At 38.7% G+C, this 13,937-nt stretch overlaps 1 protein-coding gene across 1 annotated transcript in view; it reads right to left on the bottom strand.

Moving 5' to 3' along the window:
• The window catches only part of INPP5F (inositol polyphosphate-5-phosphatase F), a 69,086-nt gene that overhangs the window by 43,942 nt on the left and 11,207 nt on the right, over positions 1-13,937 (bottom strand). The window contains exon 2 of the mRNA XM_089510047.1: positions 10,304-10,384. Within this exon, the coding sequence (XP_089366173.1) occupies positions 10,304-10,384 (81 nt within the window). The remainder of the gene's footprint in view (positions 1-10,303; positions 10,385-13,937) is intronic.

Below are 13,937 nucleotides of genomic sequence, written 5' to 3'. Positions count from 1 at the left end.
GAGGGGGCTCTCAGGGCAAAGAATCAGGGGTAAGCCTGCTTGAAGAAGAACGTTTTCAGCCCCTTCTTAAATTGGACCAGGGAGGTTGCAGAATGGAGCTCAATGGGCAGCGAGTTCCAGAGGGTAGGGGCCGAGGTGGAAAAGGCCCTTCTGGTGGTATTAACTAATCTAGCCTCCGGAACTCTTAACAAGTGCTGCCCGGTGGATCTGAGTGTGCGGGGCGGATTGTACGGAGAGAGGCGGTCCTTTAAGTGGCTTACAGCCTTTAAGACTATGACTCTGGAGACCAGGGTTTGAATCCTGGCTCAGCCATGTAACCCCACTGGGAAACCTTGGACAAGTCACTCTCTCTCAGCCTCAGAGTATGGCAATAGCAAACCCCCTATGAAGAAATTTGCCAAGAAAACCCCATCACAGGGTCGCCCATGAGTTGCAAATGACTAGAAGGCACACAGCAATATGGTCCTGACCCAAACTGTTATGTCATGCCTTCAGTACAGAGTCTGTAGTTCTTGAACATATGCCATGAGAACTCATCTGATATAAATATGGTGTTTGTAAAGTAAAAGATTATCTTCATCATAGCAAACAGGGACTGAAGCCAAAAACATCATAAAGAACTGCAACATTAAATTAAAAGGGAAGCAAGTGTGGTCTTAAAGAAAGATTTACAACTAATTCATACATACACACACACATCGAGTTAAGACAGAGAGGAGGAAAGAAAAGGGAATCTTTTCATAACAAGATCTCACAGAATTCTAGCTGTACTACTCTTCACAAATTTTCCAGTAAAACATGGACTTTATTGTTAAGGCAGGAACAGTATTGAAATACTCTTAACAATTCTCTAATTTTGACTTTCCATGCAATCCTATGAATTTTTATATTCAGAAATAAGTTCCCACTATGTTTTCTTCAGAGATTATTTTACAGCCGTAATATATACATTTTATAACAATACTTTCCCCCTTCAAACTTAATTAGATGAATTAACATTTTGCCTTTTTACTTCCAAGTACAAATAAAAAAAGAAAGGAGTGAACAAGAGAAGAGCAACTGGGGAAATGATGTGCCTAAAAATTACACAAAGCATGAAATGGTATAGCATAACCTTAACTCAAATTACACCTTTGTGAAGTTTCAAGCAACTTTCAAAGAGAGCTCAAAAGAAGGTGGGAGGGTTTTCAACACTAGCTTGAAAACTACCTTGTACAGGTAACTATAGACAGAGATCTTTTGTTTTATAAACATTTGGGAAAACATAGCAAAATTAATGTTTTAATGCAATTACCTTGGTATGACTACTACTTTGAAAACCCTCTTTATATATCATTTAAGAGGCTACACTGATAGTTCAATTGTAGCCAAGTACTTGCTTGAAACAACAGCACAAAGCTGTTCTGCAAACAAAAATTGAAATGTTATTTATTAAAGTTTGTTTCTCAGTATATACTATAAAGCCAATAAATCATCTAATGAACAGAAAACATGTATTAACCATTTTGTTTTTCTGTGGTTACTACATTCCTTGCATCTGAAGCAACCATTTTAATGGCATAAAGCAGTCACTAACATCACAACTGAAGTGGTATCACAGAATGAAAACAAAGATTTAATACCAATTTGTAATGCAGAACAGTGCAGTATCTTCCAATATTATTAAGCACAACAAATAAATCCAAGTCAACTATGTACTTTACTCCGAGATGATGTGCAAAAGCCTCCATACCTATATGCATTAGGACAAATTACTTGCTCCATATGCTGCACTCCTATTTCTTCTAGCCTTAATGAGTTTGTAGGCCCCGGGGAACTGGATGCATGGCACTGTTTGCTGACCTGCTCTTTCTAATCTTAAACTGGTAGCAAGGAATAAAAAAGCCAGAAAGGAACAGCAAATACAAAGAAGCAGAGAGACTGAAAATCTTCCACAAACTATTATTAAAAACTTAACATTAAAAGGTTATTTCTTATATGGTACACAAGTAAAAAGCTGACAATGAACTGGTACACTGCAAAGTAATAACAAGATGTGGAAGCAAATACGCTAAGCCACAAAGCAAGGGTGTCACTGGGGGGTGCAGACCGTACCAGGTGACAGTGGGCAATACACCCAATGGGATGGTCCAGCTGCTGGGCTAGTGACAAAGGGTGTCACCTACCTTTCTTGCTCGCCCCACAGCTGTGCCAGACCTTGAACAGGCTGTCCAGAGGGCAGAGCACTGCCTTCCAATAGCTGTCTGGCCAGCCACTGGCCAACCACTGGCCAGCCATTTGGAATGCACACGACAAAGGCAGCAGGAGGAAGAGAGTTGCCATCCCCACCCCAGCCCTTTCCAGACATGCACACTGGGTGACACCAACCACAGTGACACCACTGCATAAAATTATAGTACCATAGGAAAAGCAAGGAGGCCAGCCTCGGCGGAAGAGACCAGCAGGAGGCGGAGGAGGGGGTCACTAAGAGAGAAAGAGGAGGAGGTGAGGGGGTGGCCAGGGCTGTCATACTGGTTATTCCCAGGATAAGTCCTCTCTAATCACAATGTCATGTGAAAATCTTCGCTGCATTCACACTACTGTCCCAGAAATATGCCTCATTAAACCCCCAGATTTTCCCCATGTGATAAAGTCCCTAGACTGGTTAAATGCCCAACTCTGAGTCATATAGCTCACTACCAAGAGAAAGGTCTTTCTGCTAAGAGGATTCAGTTTCACCTGACCAACCAGTTCAAGACTTCAATTGTTTCCCCAGAATTAGAAAGATGGTGTAGAGACTGCATATTAATAACTTTGCAGTTCAATTCTCCAAACAATTTTAGTAAAGAGCTTCATGGAAAGGAAGGAATGCAGCTTTTTAGCTGAAACTAGCATAGCTGAGCCACAGAGCTAAGCCACAGAAACTGAACACTGCATCACACAAAATAGCGTGGCCTAGCCAAACTAGTGGGGATACATGTTTCATCTATGCAAGCAAACAATCAAGACATGCCAATGTGGAGATAAGATCCATCTTCAGTGACCCACTGTTTTTTCCTTCACCATCTTAAAAACATCAGCATTCAATTTAAGTAGCAAAGCTTTTTTAGTGTATTTAAATCTTGATATTACTCATACTCAAGCACGCCACATTTTACCTTCACAATATAAAGTATAAAAAAATGAAATTATTTTCCACCCCACAAGCCAATATGCATTCACTGGGTATACATTTTGTTTTCAGTAAAACCTGAAGTCACCTTTCAGAGGCAACTATTACAAGTTTATAATCTAGCTATCATGCTGGGCAGAACAAGGCAAACCATTACTGTTATAGCAATTGTTTGCATACACTATTCAAACAATTGACAACAATTGTTTTCATGTCAACAAGTGACAACAATTTTGTTTATTTTGTAATTTCTAGAACAAACAATTATGGGGCCAAAACACAAGATAAAAACCTTACTCACCTTACTGTTTCCACCAAAACTTCCTTGTTTTAACTAACAGCACACATCTAGTACATCGTAGCTGAGTATACAATGCAGCCTTCTTCAGTTGTTTGCCTTCATGGCCATCTCTGAATGCAGTGGAAATGGGACAACTGTCAGCTCCAACCACTAGACTTCCACATATTTGGTAACTGCCTAAAGGGGAGGTTTTATGTTTATAGCCCTACAAATGTAGTCTCTTCCAGACCAATCTGGACAGCAATATTCTAGTCAGGAGCATAGTTAGCATGCACTGCTCTACTCTTCCCCTTGTATTATTTTAAGAATGTGTACAGATAAACTACTGAAGCTCTCATTAAGAAACAATCCCAAACAGACTATGATTTCACTAAGATTCAAGAAATTGTTTCACAAGGGTAGGGGAACATTCCCAACCCACTTGATTTGGCCTGGAATGACCAGGAATCCAGCTCTGTCTCCAAGAAAACTGCCATTCCTCCATAGTACATGAAATAACTTCCATCTCAAAGACCTTACTGGACTAATAGTAAAGATGTGACAGGTGCCAATGTGGTCTCACTAAGGCCTGTGCACAATAGTGAAGGACATACAAATATGGGTAGACGGGTATTAATAAAGAGAAAGGGAAAATGTGAAAGATGATCCAGGATAAATTTTGCACAAGCAAGGTGGAAGACTGGTAGAAGCGTTGAAACAGCCATGAAAAACAGTAATGTGAAGTTGAGTATTCAAAAACAGTTCCCTGTTATCTCTCTGTAGGTAAGCATGTTGCAGCTGCCTGTTGGCTCAAGAGAAGACATTTCTGCACTATGCTAGTCAATCATATAATCTGGCTCCCTTAATGGTAAACAAAACAAAACAAAAAGCCAATTTAAATAATTATAGAAAATGGTAGTTGTGTAGGACCTTTAAACAGTGTCATAGTTAAAACAAGAAGAAGAGGTGTTCATGTAGTTTTAATGATGAATGGCATAAGGAAGGTGCATTCAAAAACTGGCTTCACAAAAGTCAACATAGTCACAGCATAACGCATTCTATGCCATTAAAGGTGTTCTTATTAAGTATTAGGGAGAACAGTAAGAAGCCATGCTGAAAGCATAACACACAAGTAAGTAGAGAAAAAACAGCCAAAAAATGACACAAGCTCATCATTTTTTAACCAAAACAAAAATCAGATAACAATAGCTGAAGCATAGCCAGTTTACCACCACAGTTCCAAAGTCAAGGCTGTACATACAATATGCTTCCAAAACTAATGCCAGATTCTGAAGCTGCCAAGAAAAAAAAATTGTGGATGGCCGAAAACAACCAGAAAATATTTTGGCACCAAAAGCACCAGCACTTTGCTATCAACTGCAAAATATAGTGGGATTTCCAGTTGGGTCTGACACTTACAACAAGGGACAATTCTTCCTATTAAGTGTATGTCAGTTTTCTGTGAAACAGAAGGAATTAAGCGTGACTTGCTTGACACTTTTTACAGTGCCAATAACAAGGCAGCTGAGGCAACTGGAACACAGATCTCCATATTCTATATAGATCTGTAAGAGTTATAAGCTAACAGTGTCTCATGTTATGTGGCTGTTAATGCTTCTATAAATTTTGGAAAACACAAGTCAATGCATCAAATATTAAAATACTTTAGAGAACTACCAGATATAACTGAGATGCAAATGCCATATAGTGTAATGCAGAGTTGCCTCAAACACAGAATGAAGACACAGATGTTTATCACACTATACTCTTAAAGTGCTACAATTCCACTTTGACTCCTCTAGCTGCCTCCTGTTGCATTCTGGGATTGGCAGTTTTAAGGAGGGGTATTTAGAATTCTCAGGCGGAGAAGTTCTCTGCCTGAGAATTCTAAATACCCCTCCTTAAAACTGCAAATCCCAGAATGCAACAGGAGGCAGCTAGGGGAGTCAAAGTGGAATAGTAGCACTTTAAGAGTATAGTGTGATAAACATCACAGATATTAAAGCAGAAATACCTATCATCAAGACATACAACTGAGTTCAGCTTTTCTTTTCTTTTTTTGCCAAAAGGCAATCTCTTTTATCTCTTTTTTGTAAGTTTATATAAATGGAATACAAAGACATACTTCTGAATGTATCAGCAAGGTAAACCTCACTTCTATCCAATACTGAACATATTACATTGTGTTGAGAAAAAAAAATTCCAGAGAGGAAAGAATGTGTGAAGTCCATGGACAGCTTTCAGTGAAGAGAAATGCAGCTCTCTCCCCTCTTTATTATGTATACTTTTTGCATGATCTGCTGGTAAATTTTCAAGGTTTTCTGAAGAAACTGGCAAGTAACATTGTGAACTTCCCAATACTCCATAGCTTCCATTCAAAACTGAAGAAAGGAAGAGAAGACAAATTCTATGGAACATCAGCAAAATCATTTGGTTATAATGAGTCTCTAAGCAACAACAGAAAATGCAGTGGTCTAAAAACATTGTGTACTGAGTACCTGGGGAAATGGTATGATGTTCCAACATCAAGTTTTAAAAACAAACATCAGCATTCTCACTTCACAATTATGTGAAACAGGTAGCTCTACTGGCACACTCTTCTATATTGACCTCAACATATTGACAAGCTGTTTTTCATAACAAACAGGGGAACAGATTGGAAGGGAGAGGAAAAAATGTGACAGAACCTTTTAAGACCAACTGGTTTTTATTTTTGCATGAGTTTTCATGGATGTAAATGCACTTCTTCAGATGCAGCACCCTGATATTAAGGTCTCAAATATAAAGTGCATTCCGTGTCCTGGAAGCAATTCTCTCTTCTGCAGTTCCAGGCTGACAAGAAGCCTTTTCATTTATTCAAGACTTGTGTTCTTAATCAATGTACCAAGCATGGTGCCAAAGCTCTACAACATGTTTAAGTCAAAATTACCAAAGGGCTCCATGTGGCAAGGAAATAAAACAATGTTTCCAGCTCAGCTCCTCAAAGAATCAATAACTACCAGTCTACTTTCAAGAGTCGCGCTGCAGCATTCTTGTTAACTTGGACACATCACAGTGAGCCTACTGATAAAAATTTAATCAGACACTACATTTAATTCAGCTAGATATCAACCAACAGCAGTTGTTTATCCAATGTTAAGAGCTTAATCTCAACAGTTCTGGGTTTAACAGAAGTGTTCAACACACTCATAAAACTGAGGGTTCATCCAGGTTAGATTATGGATAGCCAAGAAGGATAATATGCATTATGAAGTAACAACCCAAATCGCTAAGAAGAGAATGGGTATGTAATATATTTGCATGTATCACAAACAAATCCAGAAGAAACAATATCTATACTCACTTGTTATCAACTACTAAATGGAAGACAAAACAAAATCATTGTGTTTATCTTATTAACACTAGGATTTGAGAAACAAAAGATAAGGAGGAAGCCTCAACAAGTACACTGCCACCAGTATATTACTATACATTTTTTGCTTTTTAAAATAAGGGCCATTCTATGTTTATAAATAATAACATCGCAGCATCTTGGACTGTTCTGTTTCAGAGTGGAGGAGGTGGATGTCATAATTTTAGCACAGCCAGCATGTAAACACTCCCAGCATGTAGCAGATCTAACATGCCAGGAAAAAGACATCACTAAAACCCCTCATTCAAAGGAAGTAAGAATTAATCCTCATAGATGTATACAGCACAGCATTTTCATCTATTTTTGTGCAATGTGTTGAATGGCTTTACCCTCACAACTAATCTGATAACTTCAGATAAGAGATTTCTTCTGATGACTTCTATTCTGTGTTATGTAACTGTTCTTAAAGAGCTTTGAAGAACTCTGAGGACATTACTGGAGAAGAAGCCTATCATTCTTCCTTCTAAAATCACTTTATTCTTACAAATAAACCATTCCCTGTGAGGAGCAGCTTAGGGAGCTGGCCATGTTTAGCTGAGGAAGAGAAGGTTAAGAGGTGACATGACAGCCATTGTTTAAATATTTGAAGGGATAGCATACTGAAGATGAAGCAAGCTTGAAAAATTGTTTTTTTTCCCTTGTAAGTTGAGTAATTGCAAAAAGTGTAACCCGTATCTCACTTCCTTGTCCTGCAAACACCCTGTAAGAAAAGAGGGGAAAGTATCTCTCCTTCCTTCTCCACTGAGAATTTCATCCATTCCCATGAGCTAGCTTTTGGCAGAAGCAGCTATGAAGAGCTCATGATAATGAAACTACTTCTTTCCTCCATGAAACATGGGGACAAAGGAAAGAAACCTTCTCGATTGAGGTGTTTGCATAATCTGCCAGCAATGCTTTGATAACAGTATGTATCAATACTGAAAAGAAGGACTGAAATCCAACATTATTGTATAATTTTAGAATAAATTTCTCAATTGATACATTTCAAATATTTATACTCTGCCAACTCAACTTCTTTATACAGATTAGAATATATTTCTAAAAATAATAAAAGCATACAATCAAAATATAAGTCTCTCTCATTGTGTCAGTTCTCTTCGTTACAGCAGCTGTCAATGTATCCTACTGCTTCTGGCAGCAAATGGAAGAGATACTGCAAAACAGCAACCTTAAAAAATCTAGTGGGTTTTTTAAGGCACAGCTTTATCATTTGACATGCAGTGTTTTCTAGTTTTTCAAGCCTGTTTCAAAAAGAAAATATCTTTCTTCCTTCTGCATAAGTTTGTCTTTAACAATGGCAATTCAATAGTTCTCATAAAGTATTTACATAGCTATATGATTGCAGCAAATGCACAAATGGTCTTTGCCACATCAAATTCCTGACTGAAACCTCTTCTAATCACTTAAAATACTAATAGCCAGAAGACCTTCAGGAAATTGTTTCTATGAATTGGCTTCAGCAAGGCAGCCACCCCAAAAGTGTCATTCAGTTAGCATACTGCCTATGTCAATGCAACCCACTGTCTTTGGTATTTTGATATTCCTATTTCATCATATGCCTCACTAACAGGTTGACAGGGCTACCATTTAGGAATATAATAGTAGTCTGTTTGTAGCCATCTGTAAGAATGCTCATGAGAATTTATCTGAGGAATACTGGAAACCTTCAATGGCGGGTTACAGACCGCCTATTTGGGGCGGGCTGTACCTGCCCCTTTCCCCGGTGTATCGGGGCCTCAGCGGTGAGAACGGCAGCCGCTGAGGCCCTGATCCGCCGCTTTTCAGGCTGCAGGGAAGCGGCAAAATGCTGCTTCCCCGCAGCCTGAAAAGGGGTGTCCTTGGGACTTCAAGCCCCAAGGACACCCCGTGGTGGCAGGGAGAAGGAGAAAGGGGCCGCTTGGCCCCTTTCTCCCTTGCTTCGCTGGGCGCAGCCGTCTGAAGGCTGCACCCAGCGAAGCAAAGCGGCGCTGCAAACCAGGAAGGAGCTCTGAAACGGAGCTCCTTCCTGGTTCGTGCTAAGGGCGCCCTAGGCGCCCTGGCGCAGAGCGAGGACGTCATGTCCACCCCGCCCCGTGTAGAGGCGGCGCGGCCGTGATGCCCTCATGACAGCGGCCGTGTGGAACGACCACCATCATTTTTTACGCGCAGAGCGCGTATTAGGGTTAGGGAGGTGTGGAAGCACCGCACCTCCCTAACCCTAGTACGCGCTCTGCACGTACTTTAATGGCGGTATGTAACCCGCCACAGCATGTTTATTTGAAACAAGCTCCCAACAGGAAAGCACTTACTGAACTAATTGCTCATCACAGAAGGCATCAGATTTTCAATGTTATTATCCCATACATTAGTGCATACATGTGTAGGCCAGCAAATCAATATTCTTTTCTTTTGCAGGGGTACTCAAGTAACAAATGGAAAAAGGTGGACTACTGGCACCTAAAGGTGTTAGTATGAAATGAAGCTGTATGGCCTTGTTGTGATTAAGTAAAAATTTCAGAAAACCAGTTTAACCCTGATGCTTTAAAACCATTCTTGTTCAGTAATAGAAGTTAATACCACTGCTGTATCTTTTTTTAAAAAAAAATGCATCAGAGGAACTTTTCTCAAAGAGATATGTAGCTTTTATTAATTAAATACAGGTATCTTGAACTTACCATATTCTGGCAACTACTTGTTTTTAATCCATCTCTAACAATCATGAAGAATCACTTCACAAAGAAATACGGTACTGCTTTTTAACAGCCATTATGATTTTTCTAAAAGTAAATAAAGCCATAGCAGAAGCCAAGAGGAATTTAAGGCATGCTGACTTCACTTCTCAAACATTTAATTGCGTGCAAGCTGATTTTTTGGCAGGACTTCCAAAACTATTCCATTAATAGAAGCAAGCCTGCCTACATTTCCTATATCAACATGAGCCAGACAGTGTTTGAGGAAACCAGATGAGAAGGCAGGTCTTGAAGAATGTTGGCAATCAAAGCTCTAGAAAATTGGAACTTTCCTTAAGCACTGTGGGTTTGTTTCTCCTCCTTTTATGTGCGGTATTGCATTCAGCATCTTTATTAACAAACCAAAATCAATTCCACAGATACAAGAAATTTCTCATTAATATTTGAGAATAATGCCAACAGCTGAGTTTATACATCTCAACTTTATTTACCTATCTTAATGAAATTCTATTTAGAGGGAGATACCTTTGCCTCTTTCCCCTGAATCATCTTTCACTGAAGTCATGAAAACACAATTTATCAAAAATGCATGAATTGCTGCACATGTAAATGGAATCATTTATCTGTGTGTTCCAATTCAGACACCAACATTTACTAGTTTGACAAACTGAAGAGTCGCATCAATCAGGCTGACAACAAGACCGCAGTGTTATCAGTTGTAGATAGTGAAGATTCAATAGTGGGAGTAACTAACACAACAGGCAAATAATAATAATAATTGTAAATCATACCTGTATGAAGTTGAACTTTTCCAATAAGTCCCTCAACCAAACCCAGGCAAACTGGATTCCAAGCCAGAAGGAGGTCAGTAGCTGTTAACAAAAACATAACACACAACAGAATGAAAATTATCAAGCCATTTTTAATCAGTGATGAACAATACAACTCTCATTAGTTCTAGCCAGCTCAGCCAATGATGGAGATTGAATTCCTTCCTACATTACAAATTTTTTACAAAGAATTTCACATAGCAGGTGAATCCACTACTACAACATTTGGCAAACACTGTGAAAATGATACCTTTCTTAGAAAACGCTCAGGGTTTATAAGAGTCTAAAGAAAGTAGGTCACCTGTCAAGTGATTTGGGAAATTTGTGACTGTTGAGAAATATTCTGAATGTTACTTTCCTCTCATTTTCAAACCAGCTAAATAAACGAATGTAATGAAAAAAATCACCTAAAGAACTTAGGAATTTTAAGTGAAGGCTTATGCTATTTTAATATACTTTCTTTTAATAATTAAAATGCATAATTCAAACCCTGTTGAGCCAAGTAATTCTAGAAACAACATTACAAAGACAATCATAATCCATTCCCTAAAAATGTCTCAAAATAGAAAAGACAAAGTCACAGTCCACTCAAAAGCATCAAGATCAAAATAGGTCAGTTTTTATGACTGCACCAGACTACATTTGCTCCTGCAGAGACACTGTGCTCACTATAGGAAGCTTCAGAAACCATTATGCTAACTTATAGCCTCTTTCTGATTAAAATGGAGAGAAAGAGAGACTGATAAAGAATCTGGATGTTCAGTCAGCACAGCCAAAATGAGAGAGGGCACATATTTTTAATTTGGTGAGCAACCAAGAAAGTTGGAGTGCTTTATCAGAAAGGAAATGAACAGTTGCTTTTAAAAACATTTTCCTCAAAAAGTCAGTCAGCAGAGAACATGGGAGTGGGGGGGTGGATAATCTTCAAAGACTCTAATTCATAACTTGTTGTAACCTTAAAGTTTCATTCAACACTTTTTTTAACTTCTTGATACACACATTCCTACCTTCCAACTATACAACAGGAAAAGGGCATCTTAGTTACAGTACTTAAAACAGTTTGAAATCAGAATACAGATAACACACCTGTAAAGTATTACAACCTCTCAAGTATGACTGCTTTTCACCTTTTTTATGATTATAAGGAAGTATTTACTCTGACCAAAGTGCAGCAAGATTCCATGGAGGAAACATCTTGCAATAACACAATACTACCAGAAGCATGCTAAGAACATTAAGGACCTTGGTTTAATTCAAATATCTGGCTGTGCCCCCTAACAACAAGTTCCTTTTTTGTGACTACAGTAGGGGTGAGGAACCTCTGTCCCTCCAAATACTGTGGGACCAACTTCCATCACCTTCAGTCAATGCAGCTATTGGTCAGACACAATGGGTGTTGTAATTTAACAATGTCTTAAGAGGACCATGGGTTCCCAATCCCTAAAGTAAAAAGAAAGAAAGAAAGAAAGAAAGAAAGAAAGAAAGAAAGAAAGGAAAAGAAACCACACACTGACATTTGGAGAAATCCAAACCATGATGCTAGTACGTTTTCAATCAGTTGCCTAAAAAAATCCCTGATCACCAAAAGAATTAAATGCCACCATATATTTTTGACTACAAGTCGACTTCATGTATAAGTCGAGGGCAGGTTTTGGGCCCAAAATTATGGATTTTGATAAGATCCATGGATAAGTCAAGGGTGAAACTTAGCAGCGTGTAACAAAGGATGTAAAGGATGAAGCAAAGGGAAACGATGCCAAAGAACATACAAAATTCCAGCAGGCATAACTGTTTGTGCTCACCCTGGATGGATGAGATAGTAGAACGGGTTGATGCTTCTTTTAGGTGCTCCAAGAAGGGATTAAACTCTCACCTTTCACCAGGGAATGGTTCCTTTTGTGTATATATATGAGTTAAAATATTTTACTTACATTGACCTGCGGATAAGTCGACCCAGGTTTCTGGGCGCAATTTTTTGACTAAAATGTCTAGACTTATACATGAGTATATACAATAAGTAAAGATCATGCTGCTATATAGGAACAGAAAAGTAAGCATGGTCAGGGAGGGGAGGTTACATCTGAATCCACATACAGAACACTACATAGCAAGTACCAACAAAACTGCGTTCATGTTTCTTAAATCCTATCTGATTCATGCTGGACAGGGCAGAAAAGTGAGGGGAAATTGATTTTTCAAAGAGAGCATGTCTTAGTGCTCCTCCCCCCTCCATTCTTTTTAATGAGATGAAAATGCTTCACCAGTTCCAGATCTGGCATACTGTCTATACTCATGTATAAGTCTAGAAATTTCAGTCAAAAATATTGAGCCAAAAAACCTAAGTCAACTTATCCATGAGTCAAAGTAAGTACTGTATCTTAACTCTTATTTAAAAGAAGGAACCATCCCCTGGTGAATGGCAACAACATAATCTGTCCTGGAAGCACCAACCCCTCTCTACTGTCTCATCCATCTGGCCTTAAGAGTGAGCACAAAGAGTTATGTCTGCTAGAATTTTGTAAGTCCTTTGACATTGTTTTGCTTTGCTCCATCCTTTAAGTCCTTTAATATAAGCCCCTAAATTTTACCCTCAATTTATCCATGGGTCATATCAAAATCTATAATTGTGGCCCCAAAACCTGCATTGACTTATATATGAGATTGACTTAAAGTTAGGTATATATGGTAATTGTTCTCCTTCTAGGAAAATATTTGGGAAAGTGGGGCCTTTGAATCCAGACTACTGAAAACCAACCCAATTCCCTCCTTTTAAGTGCTTATCACAGACAGACTACTGTCAAAAAGCCATAGCAGAAGAAACCCAACTATATCCAGGGGGACTCACTAGTGCCAATCTCTCTCCTTGCTAAGATATGATTTTTAATTTATTCATTCCAGTTTACCAATCTGTTGAAGCAGTCATTATCTTACTAATTTATAAAATAATAAAATTCTAAAATAGATTTTTTTCAGCTTAAAAAAATATTTTTTGTGAACTTTTTCCACCTTACCTCACTATGGTTTTGAATTGAGATGAGAACTGCCAAGAGTTGGCAGTTGCATCGATACACTACAAGACCCGGAGTTCTGCACAAACACACAAAAACCCAGCAGCACACTTTAAAAAAAATCAAACATTAACTAAAACTCTGAACATCCTAACATAAACTGAAACTGAGTTTCTGGTTCACTTTTCAATTAAATAAAGGCCTCTCCTGGGCCTAAAATAGCTGTGATGGAAAGCAAAATACAGCAAAACTGTGCCTAGGGTTGCCATAAGTGAGGACCTCCAAACCGGGACAAATGTAGGACAAATGCAGGACAACATTTTCAAATGTAGGACACATTTTAAAAAATGGAGGACACGCAAAAAAATTGAGGCTTTTTTAGAAATGTTAATATAAATGCATGTTTCTTAGGCATGATCAAAATGGAGGACATTTTGACATTATTCGTAGACAGATCACGGAAATGTACTTCCCTTTCTGGCCACCCCCCTCTCCCCATTCCAAACAGCACATTTGGGCATTGAACATGGCTTTATTTTAACATTGCCTCTTGCATATTTCAGAGGCTTATTCCACAACCAAACCCT

Source organism: Sceloporus occidentalis, unplaced genomic scaffold (assembly GCF_023333645.1).
Source record: "Sceloporus occidentalis isolate IW3139 unplaced genomic scaffold, rSceOcc1.0.p SCAF_2, whole genome shotgun sequence".
NCBI lineage: Eukaryota > Metazoa > Chordata > Lepidosauria > Squamata > Phrynosomatidae > Sceloporus > Sceloporus occidentalis.
Note: the sequence above shows the minus strand (reverse complement) of the source record. Positions and strands in the feature narration are given on the sequence as shown.